This window comes from Furipterus horrens, unplaced genomic scaffold (genome assembly GCF_987537825.1).
Source record: "Furipterus horrens unplaced genomic scaffold, mFurHor1.1.pri manual_scaffold_2, whole genome shotgun sequence".
Taxonomy (NCBI): domain Eukaryota; kingdom Metazoa; phylum Chordata; class Mammalia; order Chiroptera; family Furipteridae; genus Furipterus; species Furipterus horrens.
In genome coordinates this window covers 2,378,491-2,400,159 of record NW_028327172.1, presented here as the reverse complement: position 1 = coordinate 2,400,159, position 21,669 = coordinate 2,378,491, and the positions used below count along the sequence as shown (strand labels likewise).

Below are 21,669 nucleotides of genomic sequence, written 5' to 3'. Positions count from 1 at the left end.
TTTATGCGGATCAGGTTCGAAACACCCAAGGCACACGCTTTGTTTTGTTCCTTGTTTTTGTTTCTGTGTTTATTTGAAGGCTCATAGTAAAGTTTCAGAATTGCTATAGACAAAGAGTTCCAGAGTCGAAGCAGTGAACAGTGATGGTTGTAGTTTTAAACATCAAGCAGCAGAGACTGTGGAGTGTAGAAACGTGTTACAGAAACAGTGAAGAAACAAAGCACCGACACAGTGTGGATTAAAAATCGAAGTGGTCAGCTCTGCTGGAGTCCGGGAAACGAGTGTGGAAATGACCCAATCCCTCGCCAAGCACGGGCCGTCCCGCGTGCATGCAGCCACCGTGGCCACTCGGCCACCGTGGGCGTGTCCCCTACTTGTGTGTGTAAGTGGGTCTCTACAAACACAGAAGGATGTTCTAGTTCATTGGGTATTATTATAAAATGACTCAAAGTACAAGAAAAAGTCTCCCAATAACTTTTCTCCTGACAAGGCAAACGGACACATTTATCTAGGAACGGCCTGGAGGAAACCACCGCGAGGTCATGGGGGTGGCTAAGGTCCGGGACAAGCACTGAGGCAGGAGGACTGGGAGGGTGAACGACAAGAGGTATAAGGAACAGAACTTGGCCTGAACGCAGAAACATGGTGAGTAGCTGCTGTTCACGTGGAGAATGTGCCAAAATAGAAGAAAGTGTTCCAGAACTAAAGACAAGTTTTCACTGATGAGACCAGAAAAAAAGGGTCATTCTCTAAATGACTCTTCCTGGCAGCGAGAGGGACAGCCCGTGTCATCCTGGCTCAGTCCTTGGCCCCAAGCCTTAGTGCCTGCTCGCTGGCCGAGTCATTGTTAGCTGACGCCACCCAGAGAGGCTGCCGGGTTCTGCAGCGCTCATGGCCCGGCTGCAGGGAGGCAGGCTGCGGGGCGGGTGACCTGTGCTCCCAGAGCACGTCCAAGTCTCCCTGACACCCTGCTTCCGTCCAAAACAAAGGGCAGTGGCCTCCACAGTGCCCACAGGCATCGGCACCGGCCCTCGCCCAGTCGGATCTAACACCCACGGTCCGTGCCCTCCACCGAGAGCCGAGGCAGGTGACCTCGGCGGGAGAGGGTTTCACGCTGCTCCGTTTCAGAGGTAAAGCGGCTGATGGGCAAATAGCCCACTGCGTTAGATGGCAGGCTGGCACTTTTGTTTGTTTCATCCAGACAGCTATTACTGCTTGCAATCAGAACCACAGCCTTAGTGCAAGAGGGTATTTATTTTTTACAGTAATTTGGTTGCCATACAAGAGATTTAAGGATTGGGAGAAAGTGCAAATTACAGGAGCTTGTTTTTCGTTTTTAATAAAGTCTAAAAAGAAAGCACAAAAGTAACAGGAACATAGATAATGTGAACACGTCACACAAATGATAGTGTGAAACAGATTAGTTTCTAAAAAAACCAAAAAACAAAAAATTTGTTAATGGAAAAAATCAGTATTTGTGGCCCACTCCCACACAAAAAAAGTCATTGCCAGATCATCTGGGTAAATAATGCTTGCTTAATAACTCGGGGGAAAAAAAACCACCATTTTATTAACTAAATACCACAAATAATTCACTCTGTGATATGTAACGTTCGGCAGATCAGCAGTCACATTGAGTCATTTTTATTTTATATGAGTGAACTTAAAATGCGCACAGACGCCCCGGAGAAGGCATCTTGGCAGGTATATGTAATTTACATCTTGAGAGATTTTGGTTTTGTATACACAATATTACAGAAACTAGGTATGTAAATGCAATGTATGTAAATTACAGTATATAACAAAAGTTGATCTTAAAACCTGGGATAGTATTAACATGATCCTGTGTGAGCGGTGTGACCTGGCATCCCTGCCGCCGTTAAGGAGGGGCGTAGAGCAGGCCTGGCCCTAGCGTGTCTGGGGGCAGAACAGTGGGCGGCGATGTGAACCAGGAGCTATTGCTTTCCGTAGCGAAATCACCGAATGGAGCGAGAGGCGGGCTCGTTTGGCAGCACGTGTTTCTTTTGTGGGTCAGTGCAGGTTCTGACGGGTCCTGTCACTCTGCTATAAGGGGACAATGTAAAATTAAGTGGTTCCTCAGCTCACTGAGTTGCATGTGGCATCAAGTGTTTTTAGAAAGTGGGACAGCCACTCGCCACCAGATTGGGTCTGGTCACACTGTGCCTGCAGTTCCCTTCACTCCTGTCCTGCCCGGCCTTATGCCTGTGGCACTGAGCACGGAGGTGACCCGGCCGTGGGGCCAGGAAAGAAGAGCTCCGGAGGCGCGGTGAGCAGACGGGATCTGCAGTGTCATGAAATGGAAGACAAGTCACGGCCAGGCCACCGTCTGCACGGTTTCTGAGCTACCAGGCAGCCTGCACAGGCCGCCTCGTGTATCTTGGCTTGAAATTTCTCTAGATGGAAAAATCGAAGTACATGGGAGTAAAAGCGCCTTCATCGTCAACTGACCTCAAGAGGGACTGGATCATTCAGATGCAAAGACTGACCTGCAGAGGGTTTTGGAACGGAGGATGGTCCAAAACTCGGTTTCTAATTCAGGGGCACGTGGCTGGGAAACTCTGGTGTGTGTGTGCGCGCGCGCGTGTTTTCTGAGAGACTGGTGTGTGGTGAAGGAGTGACTGTCCTTCAGTGACAAAGTCCTAGCGAAGAGAAAATATAACAGCTCTGCTGGTCCAGAGGCATCCAAATAAGGTTGGTTTAAAAAGGTCACCCTTGGACGGTCCCACGGAAGCGGTGTCCTTACACCCCAAGCCGCCCTTCTGGAACCTTCTAGCACTGAAGTAGCACAAGGGCTGCCGAGTAGACCAGCCACTGTTTTTTTCTTAAAATATTGTGCTTATAAACTATCTGTACAACTAGTTAAACTTGCAGTAAAGAAAGGTTTTAAATTGCTAAGTTTTACGTGTTCATTCTAGAGCTGTTCAGACCTAGTCAGACACTTGATTGTGAGCACGAAGGAAAAAAGGAAAAAAACCATGTTTTTATAATTAGAGATGGGCTAGGCTAGTTCTGAAATCATAATGAAAGCCCAAGACCTGACATTCGAGTTTCTTCCACATGTGGGAGAATGTGCTGGAAGCCTGGCTGGGTGTTTCGGGCCCGTGGGCAAGTGGCGACCTCCCTTGGAAATCAGAGGTATTGTTGTGGGGGTGGGGGCTCGGGGCAGCCTGGCCGGTGGGGGAGAGGGGGGCTCCCTGCTCTCTCCCTGTGGCTGCTGGGCCCCTGGCCCTGCAGCAGCCCCCGTTCCCAACCCTGGGTCCTGCGTGCCCTCAGAAAGCCTGTCGCACTGAGGAAAACAAGCTGGCAGGGTCCCTGGGCCCTCGGAGAGAGCGGGAAAAGCCATCATTCACCCTGTGTGTCCATGTGTCCGAGTGGACGCTCACCGGCTCTACTCGGCAGGATTCAACACACTTCCCGTGAAAAACAAATTCGGAACGGCAGAGAGAGCCCCGCTCCCAGCCCGTGCCGGTGTTCCCGGCAGATGGCGGCGGTCCCCCATGCAGACCCCGGCAGCCGCACACGGCTGCTCGCCACGGCCGGGTCCCCTCCTCCCGGGAATCGTGACTGTGCTTTGACTGACTCCATGTGACACCCGAGGGGCCACCTTGGAATTATGCTGACAGGTTTGCAGAAATAAAGAAAGCCAAGCCAAGCCAGCACGATCCCGTCCAAACTTGCCCACCGCTCAGACCCTCACGGCCGAGAAACTGAGGCTGCGCTCGCGGGGGCAGGTGGGGAAGAAACAAGTGTCTCTACCTTTCAGTCCCGAGAGGGGGCCCTGCCCGGACACGTCTGGGCACCTCGCTGTGAGCGAGTGCAGGAAGGAGAGGAGCCAGGGAGCACAGGTGCCGTCCGAGAGGCCGCAGTCCCCAGAGGGGCTGCCGTGGGGCCCGGCTGAGCTGCCTGGGGAGCAGGAGGGAGGTCTCAGGAGGTATGTGGGGTTCACAGGCCCTGTGCTCGGCAACGGGCGTCTCTGGGGCCCGGCCAGGCGAGGTCACCCGCATGCTGGGAGGTGAGCTGTGATTCCCTTTCCAGGTTAGACACGCTCCCTCCCCTTGTCCCTTGTTGGGCAGAGCCAGCCCACGAGACCCGCGTGGAGAGCTGGGGAGTTTCCAGGCCTCTGCTCAGCCACACCGTGGGCACAGCGCTGCTCTGGGTGCCAGGACACACCCGTGACGGGGGTGGGTGCTCACAGGCCTCGGTGGCCGTGCAGACGCCTCAGTGCAAGCCCATCTCTACTTATAACAAGGGGTCTGTGAAGGCCAGGAGCGGCCCCCTATCTGTCCAGCAGCTGCTTCAGGGCCCGCTCGATGTTCATCCTGTGCCCGACGCGCGTCACCCCCAGGTCGATGAGGTCCTCCTTCTGCAGGCTCGGCAGGTGGCTGCCGTCAATCTCGTTGTCCACGAAGGCCTCCCTGTGCTCCCCCAGGTGCAGGCTCTCCAGCCAGTCCGCCACGTCCGCCTTAGTCCACAGGTGCACGGGCTTGGTTGTGAAAGGCTTATTGGAGACGGGCTGTTGCAGAATGGAGGGCGAAGGCGACCTGCTGCGTCCCGCTGGGTTCAAGCTGAACAGGTCCCCGGACGGGGGCTGGCTTGGGAGGCTGAAGACCTCGGAGAGCGTGGGGGACGGGGATGCGGCGGCGGCGGCAGAGAGGGGGGCAGGCAGAATCTCTTTGCTCGCCTCTGTCGGTGAGACCACGGGGCTCGGGGCTCGCCTGGTTCCTGAGGTCCTGCTTTCACAGTCGGGGGGCCGGCTCTGCAGGGTGATGGGCTGTGAGGTCCCCGGGCGAACAGTGAAGGTGACCGTCGTGCTCCGCGTGCCTGAGACTGCGCCCATGGCCTCCGGGCTCCTGAAATGGCAACGAGAGAGAAACCTGTCATCACCAGCCGGGCCGCCGAGGAGGGTGGCAGACACCAGATCACACGAGAGCATCTCCCGGGAGCTGCGCTGGCAGTGAGCACGCGACCGGCCATGCCAGGCCCAGCGGGAGACGAGAGCAGGAGGCGGAGCAGAGGACAGAGCAACACACCGGCGGCCGCCCCTGGCCCCTGGCCGGAGCCTGTGGGCAGCAAAGGGCCAGAAGGCACCTAAGGGCTCACCTGAGGACACCAAGACAGGGCCCGGGTGCGGTCCTGCTCCCTGGTGGGCCAGGTCTGGGGACAGACACCCAGTGCTGCTGGAGGCAGCGACCCCCTTGGCCTCCGTCCCAGCAGCGAGAAGGCAGAGCCCCTCTGAGCCGCCTGCCGGCCCTCGTCCGTCCAGCGGGAAGGGACCGGTGCAGGAAGCACCCGCAGGCTGCCGTCTCAGTGAGGGGACGCCCTGGGCGCTTGGGGACACTCGGGCTTTGAAGACGTCCCCAGCCAGAGAACAAGGAGCGGTCTGTTAAGCTCAGCCTCTGCTGACCCCATGCTCGGAGGGCCGGCCACCGTCGCGCTTCCCGGTGTGGGCTGCGGGCTCCGCTGCAGGCAGCTCGCTGGCAGGACGCCCTGTCCTTACCAAAAGCTGAAGGGGTCCCTGTGTCCTTCCTGCTCTGGGGTCGGAATGGGGATAGACTCAGCGCTTGGAGGCTCAGCCCTTCCAGCATCAGTGAGACGGCTGGCGGAGGGGCGGTCACGCTCATGCCGGGGACGCATCTGGCTGCAGGCCACCTCCGTGGAGGTGGTCCGTTTACATACAGTGCCCTGCCACCACCCGGAGGAGGGGCGTGCTCCTCGGGCCCGGGCTCACGCTCACCTCTGTACCCAGACAAAGGCAGTTCCGTCCTAAATCACAGCCACCGTGGAGGTGGCAAGACCAGGGGGTGTCACGTGCCCCTGGGGCTCAGTTCCCTGGCTGTGGCCAGACCACCTGCCCCCGTCTGGAAGCAGCCACCCTTCCGCGGGTCCCTGCTCAGGGTCTGGACTGCAGGCGGGCAGTCCTGGGCCCGCCACACGGCCACGCGGGCCCGTTTCCGGCCCCGGGTCTCGTGTCTCCGTGTACAGGGGCTCCTCTCTGTCCTAAGCGGGGGCGGGGGGGAGGGCGGAGGTGGTGCCCGGCGGGCAGGGCGCGCTGCACTGGGGCCAACGTGACCGCAGTGAGCACGGGCGCCACAGCGTCTGAGGGGGGAGTTGGACGGGAGGAGGGCCGTGCAAACAGGCGGCAGGGGCTGCAGCCCGGCCCCGTCCGCCGGCTCTCTGGTCTCTGGTCTTTTGCTGCTGTTTGCTTTCTGTGCCGCTGATGGCTACTCGGGCTTAGAAGCGCCCACCGGTTACCTAGGCGCCGCTAAGCCTCGGGACAGCCCCCACTTGATGGGAGCCACTGTCACTTCCAGTGTGGAACGTTCCACGAGCGAAAGCAGCAGCAGGTCTGCAGAGGGACCCGCGGCAGGACGCGTGTTTGTCTGGTCCAAGGAGAAGTGCTTCCGGGGCAGGTGACGACCCTGGGCCAGGCTGAGACTCGCTTCGAGTGAGAGGTCCCAGGAATAGGCAGAGGTACAAAGGCAGCCCCAGGGGAGACTCTGAGGGTGAGGACCCTATCTGCACCAGGCGGGGCCCGTGGGGCCCAGAGCTAGGAGCCCTGCTGGAAGAGGAGGCTGCCCCCCCCCACACACCTAGACCCGGGCTCCTGGGAGAGCTGGGCCGTGGGCCAGAGAGGACAGGAGACCCGCACACTCGGGTGCCCAGGTAGGACTGCCTGCCTCTCGTGAGGGGACCTGTGCGTGGGGGGTCCTTCCGTCCTCTCTGACGCCGTGAGCTCAGACAGTGGGAGTGAAGTCACCGTGTTCTGTGTAAAGCCAAAGCCGCTCCATCCAGAGGCGGCTCGAGCTGCTAATTGGGGCCCAGGCCCGCGGGGAGAGAGGGCCTCCGTAAAGCGGGCACGTCTGCTCGGGTGGGCAGTGCCCTGGAGTAGCACCTCGGTGCCCCTTCTCTAGCAGTGGCCCTGCACAGGGGTCCCCCAGAGTGGCAGCACCGGCCTCGATGTGGCCAGCACATGACAGTGACGACCTCCGAGCCAGAGGACAGGCCGTGGGAATGGCCCCCTGTGCCCGGGGGCGGGCAGCGAAGGGAGGCCCTCGGGCAGCTGTGCCGTCAGGAGCGGAGACGCCGGTGGCAGCGAGGAGGAGAGACAGCACACAGCAGGGGCAAGAGCGAGCCCGTGGGCGGCACTTACGTCTGTTCAGCACGACCCTCTTCTGGGAACACCCGTCATGGAGCAAACGAAAAGGACAGAATGGAATGGCTTGAGACGACACTGCAAAATCAACTCACGTTAAAAGGGACGCTTGTCTAAATGGTACAGACACTGGCGGAAAAGCCAGCCCCTGGCCAGGGAGGGAGGCAGAGCGGGCAGTCCCTGTAACTGCCCGGGTGGAGGGCCACCATGGGTGTCACTGTCACGTTTGGGACGGGAAGCTGACCACCCGGCCTCTTTTGGTTTATGGTCATGAGAACAGAGGAGCAACATCCAGGAAAGGGCTGCGGAGCCGAGACTGTCATGGAGGTACCGTCCCCTGCTCCCGGTGCCAAGGGCCGCCCTATGCCAGCTACAGCTCAGGATGAGCTGAGTGGGGGGGGCACTGGTGTGGGCGCTCTGCTTGCCGCCTCCACCTGGACACGGCAGCCTGGCCGCCAGCCCTAGAGGCCACACGGTGTGGCCACATGCTCGGGGCCCGGGGAGCGTTGCTGTGGGAGGGAACTGCCAGGGCTGCCCGGCAGAGGGAGGCCTGCCCTGGGCTGCCGGCCCTGCCCACCACCTCGTGTACGCGGTCACTCGGCTCATCACTTGGACGGGCTCGGCCGTGCCCTTTGGTTGCCGAGACCGTTATGTTGCTAAGCAACGCTTGGGCTCCTGGGTGGCACACGCAGGAGTCTGCTGCCCTGATTTAGAACAGACGCACACACGCTCACGCATACACGCTCCCTTGGACTATCACTCTCTGTCCTGCCTTTCAAACCCAGTCCACGTGGAAAAATGAGGATTAAAGTGAAATTTGGGAACTGATTGGCACTCAGAGGTGCATTATCTGTCCGTCGGTCCGCAGGAGCTAGGGTGGGGAGTTAATATTCAAGTGGCTCTTCCATTGTGTTTGCAAACTCATTTGGTCTTGAACAGCAACCGAGTGTGGGCCCGGGGCCGCGTGGTCACCGCGGTGCGGCCGCTCACTGTCCCTCACGGAGTCGGCTGGTTCCGATGTGCCCGCCGCCCCGGCCCGCCCGGTCAGACCGCGCGTTTTGGTGAGAGGTGCATCCTTCTCTTTCTTTCTTGTATATAAAAGGGCCCTTATTTCCAAATTATTCTCTTATTATTCTGTGTTTAGCATCTCGAGAGGTGGGGCATTAACAAGGCAGAGCCGGTCTGCCCGGGGCCGGCACGCCGGTGCTGGGCGCAGGCCCCTCCCCGCTCTGTGCCGGCGCCTCAGCACTTTGGTCTGCGGCTCAGTCCTCCCGGCCGCCTGCGGGCTCTGGACGCCTCGGGGGGCTCGGTCTGTCCGCAGTCCCCGGGGTCCGGCCACAGGGGTCACTGCTGGGCGAGCAGTGGGTGGACATTGCTCAGCTCACCTCCCGGAACAGGCACCTGTCACTTCACTGAGAGCCAGAGCCACGAGTGCTGGTGGGGTGCAGCCCCCCAGCTGGAACGCTCACGGCCAAGTGGGCCAAGAAGACGCCCACTTTTCAGGGAGAGGTACCCCCTGCCCCGATACACCTGTAACTGAGAAGGTAAGAGCTGGACCTGAAACTGGCCGCTCGATGGGCAGGGGTAAGAGCCGCAGCCGGATGGGAGGGGCCGCTCGGGCATCGGTCTTGAGGAAGCTCATGGCAGAGAACCCCACGCCCCTCTGAACGGGGTTCGCCTGCGTCCCCGCAGCTCCACTCACGGGCGTCCCCGCACACCTCAGCCGAGCCTGAGGTGACAAAGCCACAGTGACGCTTGGTGACGGCACTCCACGCGGCAGCCTCGCACGGGGGCCGGTTTGGAGATCATGCTTTTAAAAACCCAAATACCCAAATGGACTTATTTTAACACGAAGAGGCCCTCGGGGTCACACTGCCGAGAGTGGGTGGACAGCTGGTGGCGCCCACCAGGGCAGGGGCCTCGGAAGGGCAGCCGGGAGCCAGGGAGGGACTTTCCTGGGACCGGCCTGTGCTTGAACCTCCGGGTGGCCTGGGACCCGGGACCCGGGACCCGTCACATGACTCTCCTCTCCCAGGCCCATCTGCCTCCGATCTGGGAAGGCCAGTCTCAGGTCACCTCTGGACTCGAGGCCTGGACAGGAGCCAAGGAGGACCCCACAGCCCACAGTCCCTGCTCCTCCTCCCGACAGACAGGAGCGAAGCTGCCTGCCCGCTTCCGTCACGTGCGGGCCAGCACAGGTCTGTCTGCTTTCAGAAGGACGCCCACGTCCGGGGCCGCAGCCTCTCGGTTTGGGTCGGGCAGGTACGTCAGGCGGCCTGCGTGTCTGGGGTTCCTGGCCCGTCTCTAGCACTGGCCCCGAGGCGCCTGCTTGCGTGCGGCTGAGCAGCCGCTGGGTCCTCTTGGTGCCAGGCCTATGCCGAAGCCCTCGGCCGCTGCCGCCACGCAGAACGCGGCCCAGCCCTTCCCGCGCCGTGAGCGCCCGGGGACCGGGCCCAACACTGCCTCTCGCCTGGCCGGTGTCACCCCACGCGGTCCCGGCACCCGGGTTTCTGTGCTGCTGGCTCCTCATGTGGGCCTGGTCAGATGTCGCTGAAGGAGTGTCGCCTCCATCCTGCACGTGGTCAGCCCGCTCGTCTGTGCTCCTTTGCAGCACTCGGCACGCTGAGGGTTTGTCTCGTCACTTGTCCTCCGTGTCCCCCATCGAGAGTGCAGTGTGCCGTGGGGGTTGGGGGACCGGGCAGTTTCGTGTTCAACGACGAATCCTGGGACTCGGCTCAGGGCCTGGATGCAGAGGTGACCAGCAGGTCTGTCAGATGAGCGATTAATGAACGACCAAGGCCGTTCCCAACTCCCAAGGGCCCAGGCCCCTCCATGGTGCGTCCCTCCTGCTTCTGCCCTTCTGGGCCCGGGCCCGGGGGCTCCAGCCTAAGGGTCCAGGCCTGAGCGCTGGGGGGCCACTTGGCTTCCCGGCCGTGTGACCTTAGGGAGAATGTCAAGGGCTCTCAAACCGGAAGACTCCACTTGTGCCGACCCCCGAGGCTGTGAAGATCCCACGTGTCGTGGACTGCCACCCACGGGCTTCGGGAAGGGAAGAGCCGGGGCCGCTGAGGGACGTCCTAGCCGCGCCTGTTCTAACGGGCTGTTGCTGCCACCGGTCATGCTCCCGGTTCTGGGCGCCCCAGGGAAGGGCTGGGGCCTGCAGAGCCCCAGGGTCAGGTTCAAGGCCTCCAGCCAGCAGCTCTGACGGGGCGGGGACCCCTAGGGGTTCACTTCGGGATTTGGCGGAGTGGGAGAACCAGCTAGCTCGGCACAGAGACTTGTGCTCCCCGTAGGCCACAGCTTCCTGCGCTGGGTCTAGTTTGACGCTGTCCTCAAAGACGAGGTTACGTCCGGGGAAAGTCGGGCCAGGGCCAGAGGAGCAGCTTCCCCCGCGCTGCCCGGACCTGTGTCTCAGCCTGGGGACGGAGAGGCCCCAACAGTGTGCGCGGAAGCGCCTTCGTCATCGCCCTTCCTGCCAACGACTGTAATCGAGACGCTCGGGAGGACAGCCGTTGGCGGCAGGAACTCGTTCACGGCTCCGTTCCAATCAGATGTCGCCGGGTGAGCGAGGGCCTGGTCGCTCGCTCCTGCTCTCGTCCTACCTGGGTCTAGCTACAGGTGGAGAGTCTCCGCAGTGTCGTTAAGACGGAGCCCAGGGGTGAGAGGAACTTCCAAACGGCCCTTCCCTGGGCCATTGGAACTCTGTCGGAATGGGGTTTTGCACGGTTGCTTGTCTGTCGTTTCACAGCGCGGAGCTTGTTTCCTCTTTTCCTGAGAAGACGTCACTTCCTTCTCTCAATGGGAGCCCCTGCATCCGGTCTCAGCCTCGTTTCGCCAAGGGCTGTTCACAGCTCCTCACTCTGACGTGTTTAAAAGTGGGGCCGCCCAGGCGGAGATTCCCAGGCGAGCGTGTTCGGGCTCAGTCTACTCTCTGGACGGGTCAGTACCCAGCCTGCCACCCTGGCAACAAGGCCGGAGGTGGCTCCAGGCTCGCCCCGCATGCGCCTGTGGGAGAGGGGTGTGTGGAGTGGGTGCACCTGTCCCCAAAGGAGCACACGCACCCGGGGCCAGAGGGTGAGCTGCGTCGCCCCCGGTCGGCAGCCCTGCCCAGCAGCCCCCACCCAGCCTCCCGGGTGAGTGTGCCGCACGGCTGCCGCCCAGGCCCACATGGGGCTCCGTCTGCTGAGGCCGTCGGCCAGGTGCCTAGTTCAGCACCTAAAGTCAACACCTTGCTCTTCGTTCTCAGGCCTCCGGGCTCCCAAGTCCTGGTCTAACCCGGAGCATCGGCCAAGGGCTGCACAGAATGGGCCAGAGCCTCTGCATGCTCCGCAGCGCTGGCGACCACCTGGCAGGCAGCCTGGCTTGTTACCACTCATAGGTAAGCAAAGAGAAGACACCTGGGTGCTGAGCTGGCCTTCGGGTGAGTTCTGGTGGCCAGAGGGCAGCTCCGAGCTGGGTCTCTCGGGGCGTGTGCACGGTCAGGCCGGTGGCTGCCCTGCAGGCTACCCCGGTCCCAGCCAGAGCTCCGGGGAGGGGCCCGAGGCAGTGCCCTGGGCTGGAGGTCCGGGGCTGTGCCTTCCCACGGAGTTCCTCTGCTCGGGGCCCTGCCTCAGGGGTGCCAGGGAGCCCGAGGCCCGGCGCTGACGGGCGCTCCACAGAGGTCAGCTGGGCTCCGCTGTGAGCGAACCGGGTTAGAAACAGCAGAACAGACCGCGGTGGCGGTTCCTGGCCACTGAGCATCGGCTGGGGGCTGTCCCGCAGCTGCGCTTGAGAAACTGAACAGGACTCTGCCAGGTAGCATCTGCGCCGAGGCCCCTCCCACCCGGCAGCGAGGGCAGAGCGGCCCTCGACCTGCTCGTCCCGAGCCCCTGGAGCTCGTCCACTGGGAGTGGAGGGGAGATGAGAGACCCCCAGATGCGGCTCACAGGGCCCCCTTGGGGACTGCTCGGGGGGCGTGGCCCTGCCCTGGAACCTCCCCCTGTGGCATCTTTCCTAGTGGAAGTTTGTTCACGAGGGGAAGCTGGTTGGAAGGCCTCTGCCTGAGCGCCCGAGGATGGCCACCTGGTCTGTGGCTCCACGGCTCCTGAAAACTGTGTCGCTGACACCTGCTCCCTGCTCCCCAGCTGTCATGACGATTAGTCACCTGTGTGAGCCTTTTGTAACACATGAAACACTTAAGATAAAGCCTCTTCGTTGTACTTTTACTTTGTAGCAGCTGAAGAACTGCGTCCTTGCAAAACGAGGAAGAACTAACTGAACCAGCCAGGCTTTAAGATTTCCTTAGACTCCCGAGTATGTGGTATTTCTGAGTATATGCGTGTCCCTCACCCCCCAGAAACTGGACATTGACAGGCTTCCTCTTCAATGTCACGACTGGCGGTGTCCCCTCAGAGGGCGGGCCGGGAACGTTCCTCTCTGCAAGGCCGGCCAGTGAGTCCCTCTCTGAGGAGCAGCGGGGAGTCAGCTGATTGAAGGACCCCTGGGGACACTGTGGCGTTCAGCCCACGCCTGGGGACCCCCGCGTGTGAGCCCTCTGACCAGTGGGCTCCGGGGACCGCACGCCCTCCTGACCAGCAGGAGCGTGAAGACAGACGTCATTAGCCCAAATGCCGAAACCTGCGCGCAAACGTCGACGGAGAAATGGAGAACACTGCCGCCCAGGGAGCCGGGAACGGCGTGCGCCCGGGGCAGAACTCCGAGCACCGGCGGAACCGCAGCAAACGCCCGGCCAGGGGAGGACGGCCCAGAGGCCGCGGGCAGAGGGTCGAGGGGCCTGGTCCAGAGCTCAGGGGAGCCTCCTGGTCGGGTTTAGCAACGAGCTCCCACAGTCAATGGCGCTTACTCAACTCTGCGTGAGACCCAGCCGCGGCCTGCTGGGGTAGGACGATGGCCACAGCGGGCGGGGAGGGCCTGTCACTCTGAACTCAACCAGTGACGCCGCCCCCAGCACCCCCACCTCCCCCCCTTGAGCGATGGGAGGGGAGGAGAGCCCTGCGCATGTGCTCACGCACACCCACCCGGCCGCCACCCCAGCCCCGCGGCACGGCCACCCTCCGCCTGCATGGCGGGGCTCGGTTTTGGCTTCGGCAAGGCCCTGGTGTGGCCCTTTGGGTGGTCCTGGCAAAGACCAAGACAAGGAACAAGTGCTCTGGAAGCCAAGGTGGACTGGCTTCTCTGGGCCGCACCAGATGACAAGTCTGCTCTTGGGAGTGCCCGTCCTGCCAGGAGTGGGGGTCTGCTCTGCCGCACCGGAGTCCAGGAGAACGAGGGCCCCTCTTCACGCCGGCTGCGGTGGCCGCAACCCAGGGCATCTGCTCACTGCCGGGCCGAGGCCGAGGAAGGCCTGCCGTGGCGCCGCATCTGCGCTGCCCGTGGGACTTACCTGGGAGCGAGGCCGGCCAGCTTGGTCCCCGTGGGCGAGTCCAGTCCTTCCCCCGGCTTGGATTTCTCTCGGTTCATTTGCTGCAGGATCGAGTTCAGTTCGCTGATCACATTTGCCTTGGGGCCCGAGAGGATCGGGCCTCTGACCTCCGGGGCATCACCCCACAGCTTGGAGGTCCTTGGCGGGACCCCTTTCAGGGTCCCGGGCTGGCCCCCACCCGGAGGTGGTGGGGGTGCAGGCGGGGGGATGACAAAGCTATCGGGGTCCTCTTCCACCAGCGCGTCCTGATAGAGGGCATTGCTTTTGTGGATGACAGGCTTCATTTTTGGCTTTGGGGGGACGGGGGGCTTGTCAGCCATAAACACCTGCCCGTCCGCGTAGACGGTGCAGGTGTCTGCATTCTCCCCGCCTTCGGAGGACAGCGTGGAGATGCTGGACACCGTGGAGACGGTGCTGGTCGTCTCGAGGTGGTGGTCGCTGCCGCTGCGGCTGTCCGCCTCCTCGATGCCAGAGTCCGTGACAGTGTCGAAGCTCTCGGGCGGCGGCAGGAAGGGGGCGGGCAGGCAGTTTGAGAGGCCGGCCGGCTTCCTACTGTCTGCAGAGTTGGGGGGTTGGCCGGAGTTCAGTGCAGGGGATGGGGAGGTGTCATTTTTTTTCTGCTTGACCAAGTCCGTGAGAGCGGGGACAGAAGCGATGCGGTCATCGGGGATATCAAAACTGTTCGCAAATTCCAGGGGAGGGGGCAATGGCTCTGTAAAAACGAAGTCCTCGTCCAGGTCCACGGAAGCCAGAGGTGGGGGAGGGATGCGGAATGGCAAGATCACCGCCTCCTCCAGGGAGCCCGCCGCCACCATGGTCCTGCCGGGCGTGGTGGCCGTGGGCTCGGGGCCAGCGGAGATCTGTAAAGCACCTTCGGTTTCGGGAACACCTTCTGGCACCTCAGGCAGTGAGTTGTCCGGCTTGGTTTCCATGTCGGCTTGCTCACCCTCTTCCTCCAGGAAGTCACCCGGCTTGGCAGTGTCCACAGTGTGAACCATCAGCAGACCAGCTGACTTCTGCTGGGATGTGTCCACAATGTTGATCAGCATGTTCTTCTTGTCGTCACCCTTCCGGTCCTTGCCCAGGTCGCTCTCGTATTTGTTCTCGGTCTCCTGCCGCCTCAGGGGCCCCCGCGTGTTCTGCTTGGTGACCGTGGGGAAGCCCACCTCCATGCCTGGCCGCATTTTGGTATCGATGTAAAGAGGTTTGTTGAGGTCAGCCTTGGGGGCCTCCGCCTTGGGGCCCTGCTGGGCCTCCTTCATGGCTCGGTCCCTCGCGGAGAGTGCCAGGGCTAGCGGGGAGCTGGGGTCCAGCAGCCGCCCTGTCAGCGGGTGGATGTAGTTCTCGGGGCTGCCTGTGCTGCCGCTCTTGGGGAGCACTGTGGGGCTGCTCTCGGGGCCCTTGGCTTTGGACGTGGAATTTGGTGGCCTGACGGCCTCACCCTGAGCACCGGCCTCTCCACCACCCACAAAGTGGCCCTCGGGCTCCCCGGGCGCGGCCCCCGGCGTGGTGGCCAACGCCAGCTGCTCTGTGCCCTCTGCCTCCCCAAAGCCGCCCTCCTCAGGGAACTGGGCGGGCGGCCCCAGGCCCACGTCCTCGTCCCCCAGGTCCGTGGAGAGGAAGGCCGGCGAGTTCCTCCTGGCTTCCAGCCGCTTCTCCCGGTCGCGCACGGCCCCGGCAATGGCGGCGGCGAAGGGGCTGCTGCTGGCCAGGCTGTCGTCGGGCCGCAGCTGGCCCGGCTGCTCGCAGGCCTGCGGGTCGGTCTCCATGCTGCTGCCCTGGCTGCTTCTGCCGCTGCTGCTGGTGGACGGCTCCTTGACGATGATGGTGGGGATGGGGATGGAGCACGTCTTCTCGGGGCTGTCCTCCACGTTGGACTGCTTCACCAGCATGCCCTTCCGCCGGGCGGGCTTGGCCGGCACGTACACGGCCTTGCTGGCGATCTTCCCCACCTCCAGGTACGGGTTCTCGGGCAGCTGGCCCCTCTTGCCGCGGAAGGCAGCCTGGGGGCCGGGGGCGCGGCTGTAGACCTCATCCGAGTCCAGCGAGTAGCGGTCCAGCTCCCTGCGGAGGTACAGCCCCTTCTCCCGCATCACGGAGGCCACGGTGTCGGAGCGCGCCGCCGGGGACACCTTGGCGGCGGGGTTCTGATTGAACGCAGGCTTAATCGTCCCGTAGACTCTCGGGGTCGGGGACTTGGGGCAGTTGTAGGTGGTGGGGGAAGGCGGTGGCGGGGACGGGGGCACGGACTGCGGTGGGGGGGGGATGTCCTCGGATGTGTCGGGCATGGACAGGCTTCTGGTGAACTTCAGCGTCGGGGGTGCCAGGAATTGTCGCTCTTCCTCCGTGATCCCTGCAAGCAGAAGACAGGCTCAGTCTCCAGGCACGACAGCAGGCAGCCCCAGCGCACGGCCCGGAGGCGGCCCAGGCACAGCCGCAGGGAGGAGAGGGGGTAAGGAGAGGCAGGTGCGGGGGGGCTCTGAGTGCGTGCTGCTGACGTGTCGGTGCCGCCTGCAGTGCTGGGCGCCGTGGCCCTTGGGGCTGCGCATATGTGTGCACCTGAGTCTGCACGTGTTGGGGCCACGTCAGGGGCAACCACCCTTTTGGGGTTGACCAGAGCCCCTGGGGTGTTTTAGGGTCTAGGGGCCTTGTTTAAAGGGCATGGGGCATGCGGGGAGGATGCTGTGTGCAGGCTGGGAGGGGCAGGGAGGCGACCATTTGGGGGCATTAGTGTGTTGTCCTGCCACTCAGGTGTGTGGGGAGCCTGCCACCTCCACAGCGGTGACCCTGGCATGGGCCAACTTCTCTAGGCCAGCCGTCACGGGCTCGAGGGCATTGGAGCTGCCTGGGCCTCACGAGGATGCCGGGCTTTGTGAGGGGCGGGAGGCCAGACCCCTCTTTAACCCAAGACCCCTACCAGAGCTAGGAGCAGGATCCCGGGCAAGTTCTAGGCTGCCGGGCCCTCCTGGGAGCTCGGGGACCGGCCCGCCCAAGACCCCGCCACCACGACCAGCAAGGGTCAGAGCTCCGGACATGGCACCGAGCCAGCTAGTGTTCTAGGACTTGACCTAGTGGGACATGTGGGGGTCGGACGTGAGAGCAGGGTTGGGGGTACGCGGAGGTGGTGGCCAGGTCCCAGTCCCTTCGGCCCTGACAGGTGAGTGCGTGAGAGACGCCCAGGGTCCAAGCTACGGACACATCCGCAGGACGCACCGCAGGCGGCCGGAAGCCACACCCAGACACGGACAGCGGCAGACGCGAGGCATGCGTGGCATGCGGGGGGCGTGCGGGGGCGTGCGGGGGGCTTGCGGGGGCACGCAGGGTTCCAAGGGGGTGGCAAAGTGAATAACTTCATAAAAGAAAAACTACAGTGAATGAGAGGAGCGCATTCCAATGAAAATTCCCATTCAATGAGGGGATTCCAGATTCCCCGTGCTCCCTGCGGCGGGCGGGCGGGCGTCTGGCCGCAGCCGTCACTGGCCCCGGGCCACAGGGCGGCTGCCGGGCAGCCACGCCCCCAAGGAGTCACAGTTCAAGAATACACCCCACAGAGCAAACCAGGCCCGTCCCCGTGATGGGTTCCGGGCAGCGAGGTGCACTCACCTGAGAGAAAGATTCTGCTGTCTGACGGGGAGAAACCAATTGTTACTAAGCAGCCGGGGGCCGGGGACACACCTCGCGCCCGCTGCTCTGCGCGGCCCACGCCTGCGGGGTGCGTTTCGGGACAGTGGCCGCGGCCTCTGCCACCACAGGCGTCCAGTCACTGCCGCACACTAGTGGCGCGGGAGCCCTCAGCTGCCTACACGGCCGGGGCCTCAGAGTTTACATGGCAGACAGTGCTGGGCTGTCACCGAGGGCCCGTCTGAGGGTCCCAGCCCCCCTGCCTGGAACCGTCGGTAGGAACCCGCGGGACGTGCGCAGGAGCAGGAAGGAGTTCGCTACAACGCAGTGAGGACGGCTTCATTAGAAGGCACGAGCCCGCCCCTGCCCCCCCCCCCCCAGACATGTGTCTGCTGAGCTCAGCCTACGAAACGGCAGGGCCGGCGAGGCAGGGACGCGGTGACACCCCCCGCCCCGTCTCCCTGCTGCAGGGGGGGGCACGCCCCTGCTGGTGTCAGTCACAACGGCCACCCTGGATTCCATCACGTCCAGCGGGTGAGACCCGGTGTCCGCCTGGTGGCGGGCGGCCTGCAGGGGGCGCCGGGAGCGCAGGGCAACCTCGGCAGGCGCGGCCGTGCTCCTTACCTATTGATTTCTGCCTTCGCATCGTACCTCGAGGGAGGCCCAGGAACGGGCCTTTCGGGCTCCCGGGAACGGTGGGCGTCATCACGGCGATCCCCTGGCGCTCGTACGCGGACTGCAAAGCAGAGGGCCCGGGGTGAGTCGCAGCCGGGCTCAGATGGCGACGCGGGAGCCCCGGGCCGTGGGGCCTCCGGGCTGCTTCCAGGCGCACCTGCGTGTCCAGCCGAGGCACGGCCACTTGCCAGTGCTCCCGGCCCCAGAGGACGGCTGTGGCCTGACCCTGGTGAGGGGGGTCCTCCTCTTGTGGGTTCGGGTTCGGGCTCCACATTGGGACAACCATCTCCCTGCACACTGAGCCCCGCCTCTGCAGGAGGGGTGCCCGCTCCCCGGGCCCCAGAACAGCCACTCACGTTCAGGTCGGAGACGGATGGGAAGCACCGGCTGGTGGGCCGCTGCTTGATGGTGGCCACCCGGGACTCCACGGCCACGCTTTCCGCAGCTCGGGACAGCTTGGCGGCAGGGACGACCTCATCAGGTTTGTCTGCAATGTGAACGCGGTGATTGGCACGGGGTCAGGGACTGCAGCCCCCGAGCACCGTGGGGGAGAGGCTCAAAGGTGACCGGGCGCCTTCCGCCGTCTTACGGCCCTTCGCTGCCCTGGCCGCCACCACCGTGCGGGGCACTCGGCGCTTCTCTGCCTCACATGCTCACAACGCTGCACGGGTCCCCAAGCCCTGAGCCCAGGAGGGCGCACGTGCGCGAGACGGGGCAGGGGACCCTCAGCCCCCAAGGCCTGGGCCGCCCTGGCGTCCCCGCATCCGCACCCATGGGGCTCATTCCTAACGGTGCCAACTAAGCCAGCGCTTGGGGCGCTTTTCTTAAGAGCTCGGAGGTGTGGCTCCTTCGTGACCGAATGAGGTTGCCAGGGCCTGAGAGCCCAGCACAAGGCCGGCGGCCGCCGGGCTGCGTGGGGAGAGGAGGCCGGGCGGACGTGGTGGCCTGCTGAGGGGCCCGTGCTGTGGGGCACAGTCCCCGTTTCCCCCCAGTAATGGAGTATTCTTACCGGATTGTGAAAAAAGAAAACCAAGGGTTAGTTACTAGTGATCCTTACAAATCAAAATAAAAAGCTGAAATTTAAAACATTAAATCTGTTTGAAACTGAAGTGTCTCCTGCAGCTGCCCTCAGGGCTGGAACCACGTCTGTCGTGTGTCCGGGTCCAGGCCCCGGGGCTGGGCAGGGCCGTTAACACGCAGGGGCCAGAGGCATCGACCTGCAGAGCCGGGCTGCCCGGCCAGGTGCTGCCCTGTTGGCAGGAGCCTGGGGTCAGTGGAGGCCCCAACCAGACGGCCTGGGGAGGAGGGGGGCGTGCCCGGCGCGGGGCAGGCAGGTGCCCCCCCACACTCCGCCCAGCCGTGCGGAGGCCCAGTGTGGGGCTGCGTCCCGACCGGGGCCAGCGACCTGCCGCCCTGCCTTCACGGACCCTGGGCCAGCGGGTCCCTCTGAAGGAACGTGATGGGGGAGGAAGGACAGCGTGGCCCTCAGCCCACGACATGACCTTGGCCTCTGTGGACAACGCTGCTGACCGGGGCTGGCCAGTGGCCCCAGGTCACCTGTCACTGCCATGCGTGCCGCTCAGGCAGGGAGAGCCCTTCCCCCGGGCACCTCCCCACTCCTTGCCTCCTCCTCTGGGGGCGTTGCCTTCCCCTCATGGTGTCGTCCCTCAGGGGGCTGGTGGGGACACCCCCAGCCAGGCACCGCCCCCAGCCCCCTCCTGCCCTCTCCCCGCACACGATGTCCGTCCTCACGTGCGCCCAAGGCCCCACAGGCAGCTCCATGCTCACACCCTCCTGGCCTGGCGCCCTTCTCAGGTCCGTCCCTGTCCCCTCCCCCACACGCAGTAAGTTGCCTCCGCCAGGAAGCCTCCTTGCAGATTTGGGCGGGATTCCCTTGGCGGTTGGGGTATGATCTGTCCCCGTCAGGTCTCTCCCCGTCGCCCCCAGCCCGCCCATTGGCCGGCCTCGCACCCCTGCACCCCCACGTGGCCTAGGGTCCTCTCCCAGCAGTGCTCAGGTGGCCCTCGGGTGACCTGCTGGGCAAACCAGCAGGACGTCAGAAGTGGGCTCCTCTCGAGGCCGCCGGCCTGGCTTCAGCCACGTGCAGGCTGTTTCTCCGCGAGGACGGGAGTCAGGTCTCCGGCACCGGGAGCCTTGTTCACCGGTTTGGGCCCAGCAGCTCAGCCCAGCTCTGCCCGGCCTCCAGGAACGCCTCCCGTGGGGGTCGGGGGACGCCCCCGGCTTAGGACAGAGCACCCGGAGCCAGCAGCACGCCCTGCGGATGGGCCGCTCCGCTGTGCGGCGGCCACGTCTGGACCCACCCAGGGGCGAGGGACCCGGCACGGGAGCCGTCCTGCGCCTGAGAGTCGACCGGCCAGATGTTCGCGAGGCTCTCGTTCCCAGCTGGGCCTCCCGGGCCCGTGTCTTTGGCGTTAAACCTCCCCGGGCAGATGGGGCTGGCTCACCCCGCCCCTAGCGCCCCGACCGTGCGTGCCACCTGAATCTTCTCACGCCTGGAATGAGCAGGCAGCACACTGTGACGTGGGGCCCCTAGGCACGTGGCAGGCACCCCGAAAACATGCCTGGCACAGTGGGGATGCCCAGGCGAGGCAAAGGCGGCGCGGCCAATCGCTGCAGCCCCCGACTCAGGTGGAAACCCTCAGGGCCTCCGTCCCGCCTCTCAGCCCAACAGGAACTTGGCCCTGGGCGGGCGGTTCCCATGCGCAGAGAACGACTCTGAGACGCTTAAGTGCCTGCAGCTGGAAGTGTGGGGCCAGGCAGGCTGGGGCTCGAGTGCTGCTCCCCGTCCTCCGCGCCCGCCGTGGGCCACGGTGCCGAGCCCTGGGGCCACGCGCCCCGGGACCACCCTCAGAATCGGCAGAGCAGAGGCCGGGTTTGGGGAATAGTTGACAGTGTGTCCCTGGAGCCAGGGCCCTTGAACATGGCCGTCCTTGCCCTCCGTTCACACCTGCGCCTCCCCTGCCCCAATTGTCCTGTGAGCAGAGCACACGTGGGCACCTTGGGGGTGGGAATATGGCAAGGCCCTGTTCCCGTCAGTGACAGCTACGGAGGGACACCTTAGAGGGCAGGTCCCCACCCAGCTGTTGTCACACAGGAGCCTGGTGGCCTGGCTGAGGCTCTGCTCTGCCCCTGACTCTTGAGACTCAGTTTACCGGAGCCTGAGGGTCATTAAGGAAAACGTGAGCCTGTGGGCTCCCGCTTCTCATTCTCCGGTGTGGGGACTCTGGTGCCTCGTTCATGAGAGCCCGGGACTGGGTCTCTGTTCAGGGACAGGGTCGCGAGGCCAGCCCCCTGCCGTCTTAAAGTGAAAACGTCCCGCAGACAGACTTCAAAACTGCCGAATCTTAAAAACGACCTCGCAGCGGCTTCGGGGAACTGCCCCGGGAGTGAGCCCGCATCTGGAAGATGGGGCAGCGGCTGTCCACAGATCACAGACTTCCCGGCACGGCACGGGACAAGCGTCCTCTGGGGGTAGTGGCAGGTTTGTTCAGACGCCTGGGTCCTACACGGGAGGGAACGAGAGCCGGTTGCCGGAGCCCCCCAGCCCGCCGGCTGGCCCGGGCTCCCAGGCTGACGACATCAGGGCCACGAGCCCCCAGGCACGGAGCCTCCTGCGAGCCTGACGTCCGTCGGGGAGGGGCACGGTGCGGGCTTCCCTCCGAAACAGCTTCCAGAGAAAGAAGCAGCAGCAGCAGCAGCAGACTTCAGGAGGAACCGCACACGCGGGAAGGTCCAGCTCTCGCCTGTGCCCCCACCT

General features: G+C 63.6%; 1 protein-coding gene across 1 annotated transcript in view; it reads right to left on the bottom strand.

Annotated features, from left to right (window-relative positions):
* Positions 1-3,322: 3,322 nt before the first annotated feature.
* The window catches only part of SHANK2 (SH3 and multiple ankyrin repeat domains 2), a 296,667-nt gene continuing 278,320 nt past the window's right edge, over positions 3,323-21,669 (bottom strand). Inside the window, exons 19-22 of the mRNA XM_090257200.1 lie at positions 18,248-18,378; positions 17,868-17,952; positions 13,557-15,948; positions 3,323-4,871 (exon numbers count right to left, since the gene is read on the bottom strand). Coding sequence (XP_090113326.1) covers positions 4,298-4,871; positions 13,557-15,948; positions 17,868-17,952; positions 18,248-18,378 — 3,182 coding nt within the window. The 3' untranslated portion in view covers positions 3,323-4,297. The remainder of the gene's footprint in view (positions 4,872-13,556; positions 15,949-17,867; positions 17,953-18,247; positions 18,379-21,669) is intronic.